General features: G+C 46.5%; 1 protein-coding gene across 2 annotated transcripts in view; it reads right to left on the bottom strand.

Annotated features, from left to right (window-relative positions):
• SYK (spleen associated tyrosine kinase) overlaps window positions 1-21475 on the bottom strand; it is a 56590-nt gene extending 35115 nt beyond the window's left edge. For both annotated transcript variants that reach the window (XM_068973949.1, XM_068973948.1), the window contains exons 1-3: window positions 21074-21475; window positions 18611-18771; window positions 2801-2936 (exon numbers count right to left, since the gene is read on the bottom strand). In XM_068973949.1, the coding sequence (XP_068830050.1) occupies window positions 2801-2936; window positions 18611-18771; window positions 21074-21475 (699 nt within the window). The remainder of the gene's footprint in view (window positions 1-2800; window positions 2937-18610; window positions 18772-21073) is intronic.
• Window positions 21476-22207: the final 732 nt, after the last annotated feature.

Here is a 22207-nt window from a genome sequence, read left to right on the forward strand (position 1 = left end):
TGTTGAGGTGCTTACTTCCTTGGTGGAGAAGGCTATAAATGAATTATAATGTAGAGTAATGGATTCTGTATTAGTGCTGTGGGCAAAGGCTTTGGAGGGACCAAATAACTCAGCCCAAAAGTTTCAGAGAGAAGATATCACTGCATGAGTGACATAAGATCCAGGGCATGGAGAAAGCTGGCCCTTTGGAGATTGGCCTTATGTTCACAGAACATGGACACCCTTGGCTAATGGTGCCCAGGAAACTATGAATCATGATGTCTGATTCCTATATGAAAAAGGAAATGAATGGCAAGTAGATTTATTTATACCTAATCAAAATTATGCAACAGGAAGACAGCCTTAGTTTTCACATTTTCTTTTCTCAAACAGACATTTCCTCTTCAGACAAACTAAAATACTTCTATCTGATATTTCTTTCTTATCTATTTATTGATTCCTTTTCCAGTTATGGACTCTTGGCTCCTAAACCTGTTTTTTCTCTTTTTCACATTTTCTTTTCTCAAATAGACATTTCCTCTTCAGACAAACTAAAATCCTTCTATCTGATATTTCTTTCTTATCTATTTATTGATTCCTTTTCCAGTTATGGACTCTTGGCTCCTAAACCTGTTTTTTCTCTCAAAACTTACCTATTTGGGTAAATGTTCATTGAATGAATGTATTTTATCCTTCCAGGGAGCATTCTTCTTTAAAATCTTATTTTATTGTGGAAAGAACACAACATGAGATCCACCCTCTTTATAGATATTCCAGTATGACCAGCCCTAACACACTACTGAAATGGACTGCAAAGCTCTCTCTGTTCTGTTAAATGCAACGGTGTGTTCTCAGACATAGTATTGAGATCCCTACAACAGCTGAAATATCCCATGCATCTCTCCAGTATCATTCAAATATCTCCTTACATGCTTATGGTTTCAGACAATCTACTCCAAAAGGATGGGTGGGAGGTGGGCATGTACATAAAGATTTCCCTCTTGGGCAAGGGTACGCAAACATTTTCTGTAAAGGGCCAGATACTGATATTTTAGGTCTTTTCATTCCACATATCATCTCTGTCACATAGTTCTTTATTTAAAAAAAAAAATCACCCTTTGAAATATAGAAAGCATTTTTCTTCAGGGACTACACAAAAGCAGCTCAGGGCCAGACGTGATCCTTAAGTGTGTTGATTCGTTCTCTACAGAAAGGGAAACTAGAGTAGTGAAGCGATTACCAACTTTCAGAAAAACAGCACCAGATTCCTGGGTAGGGGAAGGGTACCATGGAACCTTATTGTTGTCAAGAAAGAACAATGAAATCACACTCATGAAAATGGAAGGTCCTGCTGGCACTTTCGAGGCTCTTTCTTAAACAAACATACAGGGGAAAGATTTAATTAAGGCTGACTACTACGATATGGTAGCAGAATCAGTAAATACCGGAAAAAGTCTTGGAAGGGAATTTTCCAGCAATTAAAGATGTTTAACATTAAAGTCAGCATGCAGACTTGGAGACTGTGAGTGGACTCACTCAGGGAAAATGGTCATTCAGGAGAAATCCAATGGCTGTGTGGCAGTGATGGAGCCCAGGACCTTCAAGCATCAGACTGACGGATGGAGGCCAGTGCCTTTCAATGCACACCATCAGCGATTCTTGTAGGAGGTGAGAGTCTCTGATGGGAAATTAATTCCAGAAGGCAACATTCCCTACTCATCTCTCTGATTTGCATTGAGCAAACACTCTTTCAAAACAATACCATTAAAATAAAGCAAAGACTGTGGTCAATAATGAGCTACACGGCAATGAGCTACAAACCAAAAGATAATGTCAACATTATGACTAATGTGCATGAATATTAAAATACCCAGCATGCAAAGAAAAAGATTTTCTTCCAGTTACAGTTAAGAGCCAAAATGCATCATGTGGTGGTTACTCTGAGTGCTTTAAAGGTAATAGGGATCCCTGATCTCAGGTTTTAAAAAGACAAGATTTTTTGAGCCTGGTACTTTCCTGCTGTTGCCACCCATGAAGTTCCGGGTGGGGCCTCCATTTGAACCCTTCCCCAGTGACATCCTGCACCTATAAAAACTCAATGTAGCTGTCGTTCTTGGTGTGGCAGAGTCCTTTGGTTTTCTCTGCCTCTGGGCCCACTACAGTTTATAGGATGTTCTGCCATTTCCTCATGGAGCTGTGATTTAGAATGAAGCCAAGTCGTTCGTACCTGGTGGAAAGCAGCGGTGAACATCGGGTTAGAGCTCACTAGTGCCTAAGTAACTCTCATATTACACATTGCTTCGGGCTTTACTATCTGGGTTAAGACGAACTCCTTTTTAGGCCAGGGGTGGATAATCCTATACAAGTGGTGGCCTGACACGCAGGAAATGATGACCACTAGGTTGCCTTAATTTTGCAGCGATTCATTTTGCAGCAAGAATGGCACTTGACATTTTATATTAAATTTGGCCCCTCACAATTCAAAGAATAGTCTGATTAGCCACCTTTAAGACTCCCTTCCCAGCCATCTACACCTTTCTTTACTGTGTATTTGCCTGAAAGGCTGCTCTGGGCTCCAGGTAGAACGTCTCTAGTGCCTTAAGGCAGGATCTCCTGTTAAACCACGTGTAGTCCTGGTTAGGTACCACTGCCTGGTGCCAAGAGCCAAGGGGCCCTGAACGAGCTATGGGAGCCTCAGTCACCTAATGTGGTAACCCTAGACCAACGCATCCAGGAACCTGGAGGGTGCAATGTGGAACTCTGATTGGGCAGGTCTCAGCAAGGACCCAGGTCTTCTATAAAGGTCCAGGAGGACATGTACCTGCCAGAGAGTGTCGAAATTTTTCCCGCCAGGGATGGAGAGCTTCCCCGTTTTGTCCTTGTCGATGCGGTAGTGCAGCACCTTGCCCTCGTGCAGCAGGCACAGGGCGTAGGACCCATTGTCCTTGGCCCTGATCCTGGAAGAGAGAAGACAGTGCGTCACCATCACTCCTACTGCCTGCTAGGGGTGGGGAGGAGCGCCCCGGGCAGGCAGCCTGCAGCAGCGTCTTGACCTTGGGGTCAAGGGCTTGGTACCCAGGGAGGCCCAGCTCACAGCTCGATGACACCTCGAGTCCCAGACAAGGAACACCCAGCAGGCTTGGGAGCACTGAGGGGATGTCAGGAGAGGCCCAGGCTCTGGGGGTGAGTCCTCCATTCACCTGGAGCACAGCTTGGCTCAGGGCACAGGCACATGAATCCCACAGCACCCCAGAACAGTGGAGTCTGTGCAGCCCTCTGCACTCAGCCCCTCTCTTCCATGAGGTCTGCTTTTGGGTTAGATTCCAGACAGTGCAGTTCCCCCACCCAACCCAGGGTGTGTCACTGGAGGGGGTGTTTGGTGGGCATTTTAACTAGGAATATTCTTGAGCCCAGATGGAGGCCAGGAAAGGCTCCCACGTCCTAGGACCCTCTTCATTCTGTCAAGCTCACTCTCCCTTTTACAGGGAGGAGAAAGCAGGACTGGGACTTAAAATGTCCCATGGTAAAGAATCTGCCTACAATGCAGGAGACTTGGGTTTGATTCCTGGGTCAGGAAGATCCCCTGGAGAAGGAAATAACAACACACTCCAGTATTGTTGCCTGGAGAATGCCATGGACAGAGGAGCCTGCTGGGCTACAGTCCATGGGGTCGGACATGACTTAGTTACTAAACCACCATGCGATAGCGTCGGATGATGTCACCAGGAGAAGAAAATATCCGCCACTGGGGGCTGGGGACCAATGAGCAGAAGCAGGGCTGTGCTGGTTGCCCTGGCTCTGCCTCCTGGTCCCCGAGGGGCCTCCTGGTCCCCTCCTTGATGCCACTCCCTTCCCTTATCCAGGGATGAGACTTGTGAGCCTGATGCCAAACAGAGACACCCATTGCCCTGTAGGGAGAGGTCTTCTGCCCTGCCCAGGAAGACCCGTGGGACTGTGGGAGGGTGCAGTCTAGGTGAGGGCTGCAAAGGCAGAAGAATGGAGGTGAATCCCCTCCCCCAACTGAACTCCTTAGTCATCACCATCCTCAGCCTATCTTCCCCTCTCAGCAACTCAAACCTTTGGGATCACAAGATGTGAGAGGGTGAGTCGCTGAGATCTCAGAAGGTCCCAGAAAGCATTGCCGGCCTTGTCATTTTCTAAAATGAGGGAACTGAGGCCCCCAAATGTTAAGCAATGTGTCCAGTCTACTGTACTTTGGGAAGAGGCCCAAATGTGCCAAAACTGTCATGGGATTTCCCCATTGTGGGGAAATTTCTGATGCCTTCCCTTGGCTGTAAGAGACCACATCCACAGGACCAGCTTTGGAAGCTGACGCAGTCACTTTTGGCCTTGTAGATTCATCTCAAAAAGTGAGCCCAGGACATGAGAGCTCAGCTGTGTCACATGGGGTTGGAACTTTGTTTTAAAAATAAGTTTCTTTTAAGTTGTGCTTGGCTGTGCGCGGCGAACAGGTTCCTTCCATGCCTCAGTGCTCAGGGCAGCTGGTGTGGGTGGCGGGACACACCCAGACTCCCCTCGACCTCTGCAGGACTGCTTCTGAAACCTTCCACACTGTGAAAACAGCCCTTCCCCCAAACCCAAGCAGGTCGCCTGCACCCCAAAGTGTAAGCTCCCTTTCATGGTCACATGGCCCATGAAGGCCAGTTGGCTGCTGTCAAATCGAAAAACAACCACACAGAAAAGGAAAAACAGTTTTATACAAGGAAGAACTGAGTTTATCTCTTAGGGAAGCTATTTTATAAGGCAGGATTACTCACCCCTGCTTTGCTTAGTTTATAAGCATCAGTGGCAAACAAATTGGATAGTTTGAAGATTCAGAGAATTATACAAATTCTAAATATGAAGCATTAAGAATTTATGCAAATACACACAAAAGGTTAACTTAGGATAACGATGTCCATAGGCCATTCCAAAATAACATTCTCTTTGATTTCAAGTCTTTTGTGTCTTGGGCTTCCCTGCTGGCTTAGAGTCTGCCTGCAATGCTAGAGACGTGGGTTCAGTCCCTGGGTTGGGAAGATCCCCTGGAGAAGGAAACGGCAGCCCACTCTGGTATTCTTGGCTGGAAAATCCCATAGATGGAGGAGGCTGGCGGGCTACAGTCCATGGGGTCACAAAGAGTAGGACACGAGTGACAACTAACTTTACTTTCACCTTTGTATCTTGGACCTTTGGGTCCTGGAGACTATTAAATTGATCTGAACTCTGACTTTCTGAATCCATGTCCAATGCCCATCACTCTATCTTGCCTTAAGTCTTGATTGACCTTTTATTGTTAAAACAGACAGAGGATTGCAGAATGACAGGGAAATGGTGCAATCACCTCATTAGAAATGGGGAAATGGAAATGAAGCCCACAGTGGAAATAACACTATGCCCCTTCCAGACTGGCAAAAGATAAAAAGACGGAAAATAATAAAATGCTGAGAATGAGGGCAAAAGGCGTCTTCATTTACCGCCAGCAGGTGCATGAATTGGTTCAATCATTTTGGAAAACAATTTGGAATTCTCTGCTGACTTCACTCACTCACTGAAACTGAACCTATTTATTCCCTGTGTCAGCGATACACTCCAAGATATACAAAATGCATGCATTCTGCACCCGTAACGTGTGTGGGGATGTTTATATCAGCTTTATCTGTCATTATCAAAAATTGTAAACAAGCTAAGTATCTGCTGAGTACAGAGTAAGTCAGTCTTGGGGTATTCATACCACAGAATGTCATGAATAAAATGAACAAACGACAGTGATACAAAGCACAAGTGACTCTCATAAGTATAAATGGATGCTGTGATTCTACCTGTAAGAAGTTCCCAGATAGGTAAATCTGAACGATTTCACTGAGAAATGTATACCGAGGTGGTAAAGAGTGAAAGAAAAAAAGAGCTCTGGCTCTAGAAAAGGTACACTAAGATACACGTATAGAGTGAGGCACTCTTGTGTGTGTTGAATATTTCATAAGAAAAATGGCATTAAAAGAGCTGGTGTGAGACAAAAATCGATCAGTGATTTCTGTAAAGGCACACACTTCCTTGAGGATCCCCCCGAGAAGAGGCCCTGGAGGAGTCTCTCTCACAGAGCTCCAGACAGGCAGCCTGTGCCAGCTCCTGGGATACCAGTGGCAACAGCTACCTGGTGAGCACAGTCTAAGGAGCAGCAGGCACAGGGACAGACCATGGACATGCAGCCTGAGCGGCCCCCAAGGCAGCTGGCAGGAAACGAGGCAAAGAAGGGAAACCCACAGGCCCAGCATCTGTAGGTGGCAAAGACCAGAGGCTTGGTGACACTAACGGCCAGCAACCGTGAGGTGTCTGCTGGCTGGCTGCAGGCAGATCCTGGGCTGGGTTATTTTTAATCTAACATATGGAAAACACTTGTTTGGAAGCTGAAGTAGCCCCTCCTCCTCCTGGCCCCTTCCTGTTCCTCAGAAAGACCCCCACTGTCTTGGGACACCCACCGGGTTTGTCACGTGGATGCCCAAAGTGGAAAGAGAAAACGCTAGTCTTGCAGCCTCTCTTGAGGTTGACCACCTTCCAGGTCAACTATCTTCAGCATGTTCCCAGAAGCCCCAGAAGAATTTCTTTCCAGGGAGTCTCTTGGAAGAAGCAGACAGATGAAGCCAAGACAAATCATGGCTCACGACAGATTTGTGTTTTGCTGTTACAAGGTGAGGGACTTCAGTGCTATCAAACTGTAAGATTGACTTGAGGTCCCTGGTGAGACAGCAGGAGATTCACCTTGTCTCCAAGGATAGACTGTCTCAGGCTCTGCCACGAGCAGGTTTTGCACATCACAGACATGAGGCACAAGGCAAAACTGAGGTCAGGAGAGTGTTCATTCTGCCAGATGCAGCCTGGAGGGGCTCCCCCTTCCAATGACTTCCTGGATCAGAGAAAACATGTGGTAAAGATGCCCAGACATTCACAGGGAAGCAAGGACCCAAGCGGTGGTAGGACCGTCAAGACAACCCTCACCCACCGAGGTCTGGGGTCATGGCATTGTGTCTGCTGCAGACAGAACAGAACAGCCAGGGCAGAGCCTGGCCTACCAAGCATTCTCACTGTCTGCGTATTTTTTTTTTCCCCATAGCAGAGCAGAGCATGGCTGGCTGAGGGGAAAGGAGGGCGCGGGGGATGAGCTGTATATCTGCGGCCTGGAGGGGAGGTTCAGAGAGACATGGGGGGGCTCCCTTCCAGAGCTGACGCTGTATCAGGTAGCCAGCCAGGCTCCTCCGTCTATGGGATTTTCCACATAAAAATACTGGAGTGGGTTGTCATTTCCTACTCCAGAGGATCTTCTTGACCCAGGGACTGAACTCATGTCTCCTGTATTTCCTGCATTGGGCAGATGGATTTGATACTACTGCACCACCTGGGAAGCCTGCTCAGTAGTGTGCTTGCCAGCATAATGCCAGGAGCATCCTTGGACTCAGGAGAGGTACCAGCCTTAATGATCCACAGAACGGAAAAGAAAATGCAACTTCTGGGTGCTTCTGTCTTCCACTTCAGTAAAATTTAGACATGTGGGACTTCCACACACAGTGAAAGCAGGATCAGTATGGAACACAGGTCCAGATATGGGGCCATGCCAAGCTCTTCTTTCATACATCTGCCTTTTCAAGTTTTATCACAGACTCCCCTCTCTCTCCCTCTGCTCTAATTCATGAGATGAAACCAGGCCACACTGCTTCTCCTCCAGCTTCATGGGGACCTTGATCAGACCAACGAAGAGATACTCACATCAGTCCACAACCCCCTTCAAACTTTTCACTTCAGACAGGCTGTGACTCTTTTTGCTGACCTATAGCTGCAGAGCCACATGTGTCAAATGAAATGGCACACTTTGATCCCTGATGGCAGCACCTGAGAGCACTCAAAGAACTCAGCTTTTACTGTGGGCATATGAGGGTCATGCAGTCTCATTCATCAGTGAACAAAAGTAAGGTTTTTTTTTTTTTTTTCCCTAAACCCACAGATTGCTTTTGAAATGTAGGTATATAAGAAAAAGTGAGCTATAACTTGAGCAGGGAAAAGTGAGTGACAAATAAGAAAAAAAAAGTGTATTTCACCTAATGACAAATACCAATATCAGTACTGGCGTGGACACAGGGAGAACATCCCATTCTTGGGGTTAGCAGCTAGGTGAGCAACTGAACCTAGGATTCCCACAATGAAGCAAGGACCATGAAGAAGAAAACCTCTTCAACCCCGAAGGACAGTGTCCCTGGCACAGAACACTCGGGAGTCCCACAGATGAATATCAATCAAATACAAGCTCAAAAGATCACCCCAAACCAAAGGAAACAGGAGTTATGAGGAAGCAGGCAGGAAGAGAAAGAGAGCAGGAGAGACATAGATTTATACACTAAGGACTTTCTGTATTGAAATCATTAGATTGAGAATGTAAGCTAATTGAAATGTTCAAAAAACAAATGAGGGACTCACAAAAACTAGCAAGCAATAAGATGCTCTCAAAAATGTACAGGACTATTTGAGAAACAACCAGAACAAACACGACTGCTAGAAAATTTTAAAAAATATAACTGATGGAAAAAAGCAGTGGATGAGTTTAAAGTAGATTAGATACAGATGAAGTGAAAATTGATGAACAAAAAGACAATTCAAGGACATTTAATAGTGCAGCACATAGAGAAAAGGCAACAGAAAATAAGAAAGAATGGAGGATGGAGTAAGGCCTAAAATATGTTTAATAGCAAGCTATGAAGGAAGAAATGATAAGAAAGAAGGATAGTAATATTTGAAAAAAAAATAGATGAGTATTTTCCAGAACTGATGAAAGAAAAAGATTCATAGTTGCAGGAAACACAACTATAGGACAACCACAAGGTGAACTTTAAACACATTACCTTGTTCATCTCGATTAACAAGCCAGATAGCACACTAGTTTTCCCTTTTTATCATTCAGTAAACTGAGGTCAGAGAGATTAATTAGGCTGTCTAAATCACAGAGCTATTAAATGGTTGTGCTTGTCTGAACTTAAGTTTCCACAAACAGAAGCAGTTTCAAGGTTAACTATGTCTCAATCAATCAAATAAAACAGAAAAACTACTGCACATATACTTAAAGATCCTCCAATGAACTTGGAACATCTCAAATTATCACTATTCTTAGTTTTGCTAAGGTAGGCACTGGGCATCTTGAACAGGCTCAAATGTGGTCCCCAGACCAGCATCACTTGGGAACTTGGCAGAAATCCAAATTTCTGAGTCATAACCCAAACTTGGTGAGTTAAAAACTGGGTGGGGGGTTGTGGTTTGACCCAGCAATCTGTGCTTTAACCAGCCTCCAGGTGATTTGCACACAAACAGAAGGCTGAGAACCACTGCTTACATCATCTGCTCTGGACTTTGTATCCATCCTGTGGAACCTCCTTCTTCATCCTTTCTCCTAACTTACATTTGTTCCTTGTTCGTAGGGGAATACAAGTGTATATTCTTACAAGCTATCTCACTGTCTCTGAAAAATGTGTCACATTCTGAATACATTTTTTTTTTTCCTGGCTACCTTATACTGAATTGCACTTACAGTGAAAAAGATGCCTCATAGCTCTTTCCAAAGAGAGGCATCCACCTGCCTCCCAGTCCACCTGGTGGGATGGGGGCAGGGGAGGGGAGAGGGCATTGTTCTAAGATTCACGGGTGACAGGTAATATGTTGTCTGGTGTCCCCAAGCCAGGTCCATCCTGGACAAGGACCACAAGGTTTTGCAGACCTCTGATTCTGGGTGGTCACAACGTTTTCCCTTAGAAAGGCATTGTCACCAAATCTTCCAGTATCCAGCTGTGTACAGAATGGGGTACACCCTCATCAGACCATCTATACATGCTGCTCATTTCTTTACCTGTAAGTTCTCCTGGAGGGCTTCCCACAGGGCCCCGACACATAAGAGGGATGAATAAGTGAATGTGTGTGTGTGTGCATAATTTGTGCACCCATGTGTGCAAAGGAGGTGAGGGTGTGAGGGGCATGGGGCTATAATGAAAATCAATACAGGGGGCAATGGAAGGGAGGGAGGGAGGAAATGATGAGAGGGCAACACTCCTGGAAAATGGCTAATGAGGAAGGGATGACGCAAAGACCAAAAGGCTTATTTCTCCTCGAAAGTCATGAAGAAGGAAGGTCTGGGGCACCTGGATTTCAGATGCAGAAAACATAAGAGGACTCAGTTGTTCCACTGGGCTGGGTGGGAAGATAATTGTGGAGGGCCTGAGAAAGGCAAATGGCACCACTACTTGGTACCTGCTCAGAGGCCTCTGCACTCTCTTTTTCCTTGGCATACAGGGCTCTGGGGTACCTGAAATGATTTTTGACATATTAAAAAGCTGACATGGGAAAGGAGCAGGCGGAGGAGTCCCACCCATCACATGCAACAACCACAGGCCGGCGCAGGGTGCTGGGGCCCACCCCAAGTGCAGGAGCTGTAACGCTCTATGACCTCAGGACTGGGGAAGCCCACAGGCCACAACTCTCGCCCTCCTCACACGCTCCCCAGCACAGGTGCCTCTCAGACCCTTGGACTCCAGCTCCCCTGGGCTTCCTCTTGGCCTCAGTCTTCACCTTCCTGCCCCTGCCCGCCCAACCCAGCTACCACATAGGCCACACTCGCTCTTGACTTCTGCAAACTACGGTGCCTGGTCCAAGACCTGACTCTGCCATCTCTCTCCCCACAGAAGCCTCATCCCCCTCTCTTTACACTCGGGGAGGGGCAAGCCCAGAGGTCAGGGTTTCCCTCAGGACCTCACAAATCTCACAGACCCGACAGCCCCACTGGTTTGGCCCTGGAGACTCAGCCTGGCAGCGCCTCAAACCCACCACTCTCCTAGGATCTCTATTTCAATCCCCTCCACCTCCCAGCCCCGTGGCAATGCTGGCCTGGCATTCACCAGGCATTTCCAAAAATAAGACCTGCAGTCAGCACAAGCAACCTACCCCTTTCCTTCCACTGTTCTCGCCCAGCGGCTCTGGGTACAGTTGCCCAGCACTCATCCCACTGTGACTTTACCTCCCTCCTGATGGAGGAGGTCAGGCCTCCTGATGGTCAGGCCTGCCTTTTCACCATCTCGTGTGTGCGTGCATGCTAAGTCGCTTCAGTCATGTCTGACACTTTTCGACCCTGTGGACTGTAGCTGCCAGACTCCTTTGTCCACGGGATTCTCCAGGCAAGAATACCGGTGTGGGTTGCCATACCCTCTTCTAGGGAATCTTATCAACCTTGGGATCAAACTTGCATCTCTCATGTCTCCTGTACTCGCAGGTGGGTTCTTTACCACTAGTGCCCCCTGAGAAGCCTCAGCTAAATCTAATCAGCCAGTTTAAGGATCATTTGGCAAATCCTACAGTTAGTGCAAAAAAGGATGACCCTCTGGCCTAAGACAGTCCTGTTATCCTCTGCTGTACCCCTTTCCATCTTGTCATTGGCCCCTTTTTACTCTCAAAGTGTCCTTGAGTGGACAATCCATTCTCTGGCCCACCCCTTAGGATCTGGAGGGACTTCCAGTCTGGCCTGATGACCTCCCTGTCACTCTTGCTTTGCTCCTGGCCAAGTCACACTCAGGTCACAATGTTGACCCCTAAGACTCTGCACTGACACTTTCTCCTGCCCAGGACCACTTTCTTTTATTTTTCAAAACACTATATGCTGTTTAAACTAACATTTGGCTCTGTTGGGTCTTAGTTGAGGTGAGCAGACTTCTCTCTAGTGGTGGTGTGCAGGCAGTTGTCCTGCAGCATATGGGATTTTAGTACCTCAACCAGGGATTGAACCAATAGCCCCTGCATTGGAGGGCAGATTCTTAACCACTGGGTCACCAAGGAAGTCCCCAATTTCTTTTCTTTTCTTTCTCCACTAATTTTCTTCTCATTGCTCAGAGCACAGCTTAAACGTCCTTTTCCCCAGAAAGAGTCTTACCACTGAGCCTCTGTTCTGAGCACTGGGGCTCCAGCTGAGAAGATGGTGGCCAGTCCCTGCCTTAGGCATTCATAATAAGTGGACTGATAGACAATAGACACATGAAAAGAAATGCAATAAAGATAATGCTTGAGAGGCAGTGTCCCTGGTAGCATTAGATAGGAAGACCGTGATGATGGGTGGGACACATGACACGCTTTGCAGCATGTCTTTCTAAATTTGACATCTTCCCCTAGGCGGTAAGGGCCTGCCTGACGGCTCAGCAGTAAAGAATCCACCTGCGATGCAGGAGATGCTGGAGACTCAGGTTCAATTCCTGGGTCAGGAAGATCCCCTGGAGGAGAAAATGGCAATCCGCTCCAGTATTCTTGCCTGGAGAATCCCATGAACAGAGGAGGCAGGGGGACTACAGTCCATGGGGCTGCAAAGAACTGGACGTGACTGAAGCACCAACATGCACTCAGGCTTTAAGCATGGTATGGGCAGGGATCAAAGTCTCTCTCGCTTGTCACGGTGCTGTCACGATGCCTGGTACATATCTGGTGGAATTTATTATTTTGTGGAATGAAAGGATATTTTTTTTAAACAGCATACTTCTGTTTAAAGTCAGACAATAATAGATGACAGAAAAAAAAAAAAAAAAGAACCATAGTGAAAATGGCATTGGCGACTTACTGGTGTGATGATTCCTTTGATAGATCTAAACTACTAAAGCCACCATCTGTGTGTTTTAAAGGTCACCTTGAACTCACTGCTGACTCTTTAAGACTTGAAAGAATCTTTAGCCAAAAACAATAATATGCTTACCTGGAGACTAAATACAAAGAAAGTGACAATTCCATTGTTTTATATTTGCAGAACATGGCATGTGTAGAGCATTCTTGTTCTGAGATAGCTTCCATGGTGACATGAAGGGGCCAGCACATTACATTTCAACAGACATGATGTGCTCTTGGGGGCAGCCTGTGTGAATGAGAGCTCTGAGCTGCCCTGCATGAACCACATGGTGAGATATTTATACATGAGATGGTCAGAGGTCTGTTGACCACAGCCCATCCCCATAGGCTCATCTGGCCCAAGCAGGGTCCAGCAGTGTGATCATATGGCCTTAGAGTTTTATATAATTTGTAAAAGTTATTTCATCATAGCCAGAGAAGACCACTCTCTCCTCCACTCCAACTTCCTTTCCCAGAGTTGACAGTAATCCTAAAAATGGATATGCATTACTCAGAATGAGTTGTGACCCAAGAGGAAGGACCAAGTTTTCTTTTTTCAATATTCAGGAAATATTCCCAAATTATTGTCAAATGAAGAGGCAACCAAACACTGTGTAGTCAAAAGATGCAGAAAACAAAAAGTGCTATAGACATGTGTCAGGCACTTAACTAAGAAAATGATATTACTTTTCAAAATTTTGTATGTCTGAAGTATTTATCAGTTTTTTAGAAGCATGCAATTCATTGTGATTTTTCTCTGACTCTAAAATACTGTATTTTGTACCTAATTTTGTGTTCTTTTTAAAGAAGATCTCCAAATTATACAGGCTTTGAACCCCACCAATTCTGGATCTTTCCTTTTGGGGAGAGGAAACACATTTTTCATAAAGTAAGCTTTGTTTCCCTTTCCTAACAAACTCATTTTGTAGTCACACCTGAGCTGGGTTAATTTCTCAAAATCGCAAACCATGCTGTCAAATGAGGCCTCAGAGAGCCGAGGGGATACATTCTCAACATAGCCTGTCCACTCTGCCTCTGTCCCTGGGGTCACGAAAAAGGCAGAGCTCTGGCCTCCATTCACAGGACCTGGGCTGGGGGGTCCCTGTCTGGTGTTCCCACCTGGCCATCTAGACCCAAGACATGGATAGGTATCTTAGAACACCCCAACCTGGAGAGCTTAAACAACAGGCACTTCTTTCTCATCGTGCTGGAGGCTAGAATTCTCAGATCACAATGATGGTCCTAACTACATAACACAAGAACTGTGTTCAATGTTATGGGGCAGCCTGAGGAGGGGTGGGGAGAATGGATACATGTGTATGTACAGCTGAGTCCCTTTGCTGTCCACCTGAAACTATCACAACATTGCTAATCAACTATACTTCAACACCAAATACAATGTTTCTTAAAAAGATACTGATAGAGCCCATGTCTCGTGGCAGCCTGTTTCCTGGCTTGCATCATCTGGCTGTGCACTCACATACATGACCTTGCCTCGGTGTGAGCAGGCAGAGAAAGTCTTGTCTCCTCCTTTTCATATGCAATCCCATCATGGGGACCCATCTTCGTGGCTTTGTCTAAACTTAATCATCTCCCAAAGGCCCTACCTCCAAATCTCTTACACTGGGGGCTTGGGCTTCGACATATGAATCTGTGGGGACACAGCATTCTGCCCATTATAGCAGGTGATGAAAAGCCACCTCTAGAAATGGTGCAGATGACTGTGAGGGTGGGGGGGTTCTATAGACCACACTGTCCATCCCCTCTGTAAAGAGCCTTTACACTTACATCCTTTGTTACCCAAGGACAGTATAATGTCTCTCTTGGCCACTCTTCATAAAGCCACTCCTGAACAGTCGAGCAGTGCTGTGTGGACAGGAGACAAGGCAGAGAGTGGGCATTCTGAGTGACATGTTCTGGTACCATGCCCTACATGGGGAGAGCAGTGGAGCTTGGGGCCAGGGGGAGGCTCTGGACATGGATTTTTCTGCTGCTTCCTCTCAGGCTATGGTTTTTCCAGTAGTCATGTATGGATATAAGAGTTGGACCATAAAGAAGGCTGAGTGCCAAAGAACTGATGCTTTTGAACTGTGGTTCAAAAGAGAAGACTCTTAAGAGTCCCTTGGACAGCAAGGAGATCAAACCAGTCCATCCTAAAGGAAATCAACCCTGAATATTCATTGGAAGGACTGATGCTAAAGCTCCAATACTTTAGCCACCTGATGCAAAGAGCCAACTCACTGGAAAAGATCCTAATTCTGGGAAAGACTGAAGGCAGGAGGAGAAGGGGGTGACAGAGGATGAGATGGTTGGATGGCATCATTGACTTAATGGACATGAGTTTGAGCAAACTCTGGGAGATAGTAAGGACAGGGAAGCCTGGAGTGCTATAGTCCATGGGGTTGCAGAGAGTCAGACATGACTGAGCAACTGAACGATAGCAATCTCTCCGTCCAAACACATCAGAGACCCTAAATTCCAGCCCTCATCTCCTCCTTGCCTGACAGTCCTGGGCAAGTCCCTTGTGCCTAAGTCCTTGCTGCTGCTGCTGCTGCTGCTGCTGCTAAGTCGCTTCAGTTGTGTCTGACTCTGTGAGACCCCATAGACGGCAGCCCCATCCCTGGGATTCTCCAGGCAAGAACATTGGAGTGGGTTGCCATTTCCTTCTCCAATACATGAAAGTGAAAAGTGGAAGTGAAGTCGCTCAGTTGTGTCTGATTCTTAGCAACCCCATGGACTGCAGCCTACCAGGCTCCTCTGTCCCTTGGATTCTCCAGGTAAAAATACTGGAGTGGATAGCCATTCCTTTCTCCATGGGGTCTTCCTGACCCAGGGATTGAACCCACATCCCTGTATTGCAGGCAGATTCTTTACTGTCTGAGCCACACGAAGCCCATGATTATGAAGCACAGAGGATAGGTTCTATTTCTGAATCTGAAAGCCTCCTACATTCTCAACATCTTCCAGGTGCTGTGGGCGTGTTCCAGGTGAGATCTGCTAGTCTTGGCAAGTCTTAGACGGGGTGGCACAGGAAGCAAACACCTCTGAGCTGGTGTGAAGAGGTTGGTGGGGGTATAAGAAGCACATGGTGGTCATGGGCAGCCAACTGGAGCCAAACCATGTCCAGAGGGCTGGGAATGGACCTGCATAAGAACTGCAAGTAATGATGAGCTGGATCATCAGCCCTCAGTGATAAAATCAAGCAGCAAGATGAGATTTGACAAGGAACTGTGAACATCAGGATAAGAGAGGGTTGGTGCTGAAATTGGTCTCTTCCCTGGGGTCACTGGGGACAAGAGAGAAAACAAATGAACTGCTGCTCCCAACAATAAGGGCCCGTCTGCACAGGAGAGACAGAGCCCAGCCACGCTGGTGCAGCCACACTAAAGGCAGTTCTTGTGCTCAGACATGAGAAGGTGAAGGCCTTGAAATCTCTGCAGGAAAATGGACATCACACTTTGGTTTAAATGTATATAAACGCACACAACTGTGGCTGGTGAGCCTGCTCACTTTTGTTCCTCGGCACTGGCTCTTTCTACACCCAGCCAGATGGGTCCCCATGAACTTCAATTGTATCTGCCCTAACATCTTCCCAAAAGTAGATGCACTGATTTGCCCAAAGAAAAGTCTTAATACTGGAGAGCCTGCAGTGGCCTGGCTCCTATCCTCCATCCGTACCCCCCACACTCTGTACCATCCACAGTGGCCTCATGGTGGCCTGACCCTCTGAGCACACTCCTGCCTCTGGGAACCCACACAGGCTTTTCCCTCAATCAGGATGGCTCCTGGCTGCCCTCAGGTTTCTGCTCAAATGCCTCCTTCATGGTAAGGCCCCTCCTGATCACCCAGCATAAAACAGAATCCCAGACTGCCTATCACAGCAAGTTGTAGTCCCTTCTTTAAATGCTCCAATGCACTGGGCAGCTCTTGTTCAATTGTTCAGTATCTGCTTCTGCCAGTGAGATGTGGACTTCACAAGGCAGAGATCTCCATCTCCAAAGTCCAAGTTGGAGTCAGCATCTAGCACCTCACACAACTCTGAAAGTGTTAGTCACTCTGACTCTTTGTGACCCCATGGACTATAGCCCACCAGGCTCCTCTGTCCATGGATTCTTCAGGCAAGAATATTGGAGTGGGTAGCCATTCCCTCCTCCAGTGGATCATCCTGATCCAGGGATCGAACCTGGGTCTCCTGCATTTCAGGCAGATTCTTTACCATCTGAACCAGGAGGGAAGCCCAAGAACACACACAGCTGTGGACACTGGTAAATGCTGGTCCACAGATGGACAAGTTCATTTAAATGATGGGAAAGTGTGGAGGAGACACATTCTTTAGGGAAACCTGAATGAGGCCCAAGAAGCCTCAGTAGGAAGGACTCCATAGCTGTGGGGCTGTTCCACAGTGGGTGCCCCCTGCAGCACCCCCTTGTCTAGGTCGGAAGAAGGCAGCCTCCTTGAGCGCAGCTGTTCCCCTGCAAGCCTGAGAGCAGGTTTCTGAACTGGCAAGAAGGCAGGAGGCCTTGCTGTCTGGATAATACAACTTAGGGCTGACTTAACCCACAGGTGGCCATAGGCCCAGTCCCGTGACATGTGTGTTGGAAATTAGTCTTAAAAAGGTGATAAAAGTCCAAACCTCATGGGAAATGAGCCAAGAGGTGCCACACTGAGTGGAAAACATCTTCCTGCTCCAGGATCTCTGTCAGTGGTTGTTATTACATCCACTAAGCATCATCCCAGTCACCTTGTGTGCCTACTCAGGCTGCTCTATGCTTGTTTTTAGGATCACTTTTTAAAAAAAAAAGTATTATGTTTAAGATCACCTCACCTCTTAAATAAACGGGATTATGGTAAAGTCGGGCTTCCCTGGTGGCTCAGATGGTAAAGAATCTGCCTGCAGTGCAGGAGATTGGGGTTTGATTCCTGGATGGGGAAGATCCCCTGCAGAAGGGAATGGCTACCCACTCCAGTATTCTTGCCTGGAGAATTTCATGGATGGAGGAGCCTGGTGGACTATAGTCCATAGGGTTGCAAAGAGTTGGACACAACCGAGCAACTAAATTTACTTTTATGGTAAAGTCTGACGAAGATTCTTTAAATCGATGGATACTCAGAGAAAACACTTTTATTTCTAGGAAAAATTTAAAACACCAACTGGGTGTGTCTCCACATTCTTGGTTACAGGGCTAACACTGCTATGTAACTGTCCAAGGCCAGGATGGGGCACCCAGTCGGCACGGCCAGGGGTGATCACTGAGTAGTGACAAGCACAGCTCCGTCCCCTTGGTCACAACATCTCAGGGGAATGAGGTCAACACCTGTCTGAAACAGCTCCTTGCCTTCTCTGGACCGCCAACCCTGCTCCAAGGTGGCCTGCATCTCCAGCAGCTCCAGGATTGAGGTGCGCTGACCATTGAGAATAATAGCGAGCAGGGCTTGGGATGCACACCTCATTTCTGAGATTATGAGGCCAGAGTTCACATACCTGCTTGTGATCAAGTTCCTGCGCGAACCTTTCATATGAGTGACTATCAGAAAATTTTCTTTTCTATCTGCCCCATTGGCATGTCTCTCCAAGTAAAAAGAGAAGCAAAGGCTGAGATTTTGGGGAAAATGTGAGCAAACATATTGCACTGTTTTTTAACATGGGTGGATGCATACTATTACACATCCCATATTTGTCATTGAAAGCAGAATATGTGGCTGAAAAGACTTTCTTAAATGATGTCTCTCAGTGCTCAAAAAGAGGGTTCACTTTGAGGCCAGACTGAGCAAAACAAATGCTGAGTTACATGAGATGGCTTCAATTTGAGATGTCTATGAGGCCAACCAACATGCGTGTCTCAGTTGATAGCACATGGTCCCTCTCCGAGGTCACCAGGAGTTCAGGGGTGGGAGGGCTGAGTGACCCCTAACTGTCCAAGCAGGCCTGGTGCTAGTGGTTGAAGGGAAAAGACACAATACTTACAAAAACTTTCCATTTGTCTTTGATCCTATCAGGACAATCTGCTCAGATTCATCCCGAGAGATTTTTCCATGGAACCAGGGCATTTTTTCATGGGCTGTGGTGGCGATCAGTTTCTCCAGCTGAGGTTTCTGGCTGATGATGGCCTGCTCGAGAGCTTGACCCTGTCACGAGGAGAGGAGATGGAGCCATAATAAGTGAAAGTGACAAGAAAGACGCATGAAGCAGGTCCAATCTGTCCTAAGTCCTGATAACGGTAAAATGAAATCACATCTGTTTGTTTGTTCATTCAATAAAGAAAGTTAATAGACCTCGTATGTTAAAGTATCTTCAAGTGCGTGACTAACAAAATAGATTTTAGAATACAGAGGCTGGCCTTTGCAAAGACACATTGGGCTTTAGAAACCATCAGGAATAATCCATGAGGTCTAGAGAATGGGCCTCCTGACCTCTCCCAATCAATCACCTCCTAGAACTGATGGTTTTATATTAGACCCTGATCGTTTAATGGCAATCTGGAAGACTTAAGATGTGTGCAAGCAAAGAGCCATGCTTTTTTTTCTGTCTTCCCCTAAAAGGCTTCACTCTAAGTGTTTACATATGCTGCTGCCTGTAACTGCAGATGTGGTCACAGAAAAAAGAGAAATCTTGACAATGCAGAAAGGACAACATGGAAAAGAAGAATGAGAAGGAGGCTGACAGCTGAGTGAATTAACTTCCTAATCACACTTAGTGGGAGAGAAATAGATACCTATTACAGTAGTAAATGAAGAACACAAGTCGCTGATTCAAAGTTATAAAAAGAACCAGAAGAAGTGAAAATAAAAACATAACCAACCCCTGAGGAGCAGGAAGAGAGGAGGGGAGGTAGAAGGGAAGGTGAACCTGAACATTTTGTCATGCTTCATAGATGGGACGAAAAACAAAGGCAGTAATAGTTACATACCAAGGAGGCAACCGGTGCAGAGTTAGCAAAGGGCAAAAGCAACAGAGTGTGGAATACTACTCAGCCACAATAAAGAAGGGACCACTGACACGTAACTGGCTCACAAATGTGTTATACTGGGTGTAAGGAACCAGTCTGAGAAGGCCACATGCTGCGTGAGTCCATTTATATGACATTATGGACAAGGCAAAACTATAGGGACAGAAATCAGGTAAGGGGTTGCCAGGGGCTGGAGTGGGGGGTGACCTGAGGTTGCTTGATGGGTGATGGACCTGTTGTGTATCTTGATTGGGGCTGGGGGTGGGGCTACATGATGTCACCTGTTTGTTAAAAAAACATGATAGAACTGTACACTCAAAAGGGATGAATTTTCATAGTGTGTAAATTATACCTCAGTAAATCTGATTAAAAGAGTAAAAGGATGGTCTAAGTCTTGGCACCAGGGACCAGTTTCGTGGAGCATAATTTTTCCACTGACCTCGTGGAGGATGGTTTCTGGATGATTCAAGCACATTACATTTATGGTGAGCTTTATTTCTATTATTGCTACAATAGCTCCACCTCAGATCATCAGGCATTAGATCCTGGAGGACCCCGGGTATAAATCATATCCAATAAATACTAATGAAGAATACAGAATCCATAATATTGGTCTGCAAGACTGAACGCAGTCAGCACAGAGCGTATCATAGGAGTGAAGGAGTGAGTGGATGGAATCCTCCAAAAGCCTCTACTGTTATCCACACGTACATATAAAAGGCATACATCCACAAAGTGCAAGGAAATGGTTCAACATGTGAGTCCGACCAGAAGACTGTCAACCAGCCTGGTGCCTCCTGATACCAAGTGCTATGGAGAGTGTGGCGGGAATGTAAGTTGTCACAACCTTTGGGACCTTTCTGGATGACAACCTGTCATCACATCCAAATCCTTCACTGTGTTCAATCCAACCAGTTTGGGGTTACCCTGCTGATATTGATAAAAGGTTATGAGAATGGTAGGGGGCATTGTTTAAAAACAATGAAGGTGTCTACCAACATGTGCTAGTAAAATGAATTATGGTCCACAGGTGGGACTATCAGATGGCCAGGAAAGGGCTGATGCAGCTGTGTGCTTGTTGACATGGAAAATTCTGGAAGAGATGTTAGGAAGGGGTAAAATCAAGTGCCAATCAGTGTGTTCAGTATGATCCTCTTAGGTAAATAAATACAAATATTTGCCCAGTGATCCTGCTTTGAAAGGACCCACCATGAATTGGGTGACAGTGGTTTCCTGTGGTGGAGAAACCCACATTGCTGGCACAAAGGGGCCCACCCTCTCAAGCATGACCACAAAAGAGGAAAGGCTCCCTTCTTGGAGTGAGGCATTTGGAGGCCCATGTTGATGACTAAGGAGAAGGTTGCTTATCTGAAGCACCACTGCATAGCTCTCATGCAACTGGGTGCCTGTGTGGAATTCCAGGGCCCCTGTGAGCAATAAGACCCTTCATCACACCTGCCAGAGGACTGCCCACCACCCACCTGTAGGTTCCACGTCTGTTTCACATATTCTCGGATGAGGTTCTCCTTCAAGTCCTCAAAGGGGCCAGTCTTGGGCTGCACCCCTGGTGGCCGGTTGAAGGGCTTCTGGAGGAGGCAGATGAGGCCATCCAGCTCCTGGGTGTGGTAGTGGCAGAGCTCTGCTGGACTGCCATGGGCCCGGCCACCCGTGATGGCATAGGTGCCATTCAGCTCCCTCTCGATGGTGTAGTGATGTGCCTTTCTGTCATGTGCCACTGACAGGGCGAAGCCACCCAGGTAGTTGCGGCTCTGGCGCAGCAGGTAGAGCCCATCGCTCATGCCCCCCTGGACCAGGTAGTCTTCTGCCTCCTCCCGAGTGATGTTGCCGAAGAAGAAGGGCAGGTGATTGGCGCCGTCACCCATGCCTGTGCCTTTCCTTCAGGTGTCCACCTGGCAAAACAAAGACCAGGCAGTGGTCAAGACCCGAATGGCAAGACATTGTTAGAGGACCCACCCTCCAGCTCTGGAGGAAAGTCCTCCAGTCAGCAGGATGCTCTTCCTTCTGGGACTCAGGGCTAGAGCCTGAGCTAATCTGCCCTTTTCCTTTCTGCCCACATAACCATTATATTTCAATCCACGCACCTATGGACACCTTATCTTTGACAAAGGAGGCAAGAATATACAATGGATTAAAGACAATCTCTTTAACAAGTGGTGCTGGGAAAACTGGTCAACCACTTGTAAAAGAACGAAACTAGAACACTTTCTAACACCATACACAAAAATAAACTCAAAATGGATTAAAGATCTAAACGTAAGACCAGAAACTATAAAACTCCTAGAGGAGAACATAGGCAAAACATTCTCCGACATAAATCACAGCAGGATCCTCTATGACCCACCTCCCAGAATATTGGAAATAAAAGCAAAAATAAACAAATGGGACCTAATTAAACTTAAAAGCTTCTGCACAACAAAAGAAACTATAAGCAAGGTGAAAAGGCAGCCTTCATAATGGGAGGAAATAATAGCAAATGAAGCAACTAACAAACAGCTAATCTCAAAAATATACAAGTAACTCCTACAGCTCAATTCCAGAAAAATAAATGACCCAATCAAAAAATGGGCCAAAGAACTAAATAGGCATTTCTCCAA

The sequence above is a fragment of the Capricornis sumatraensis genome, chromosome 6, assembly GCF_032405125.1.
Source record: "Capricornis sumatraensis isolate serow.1 chromosome 6, serow.2, whole genome shotgun sequence".
NCBI classification, from domain to species: Eukaryota; Metazoa; Chordata; class Mammalia; order Artiodactyla; family Bovidae; genus Capricornis; species Capricornis sumatraensis.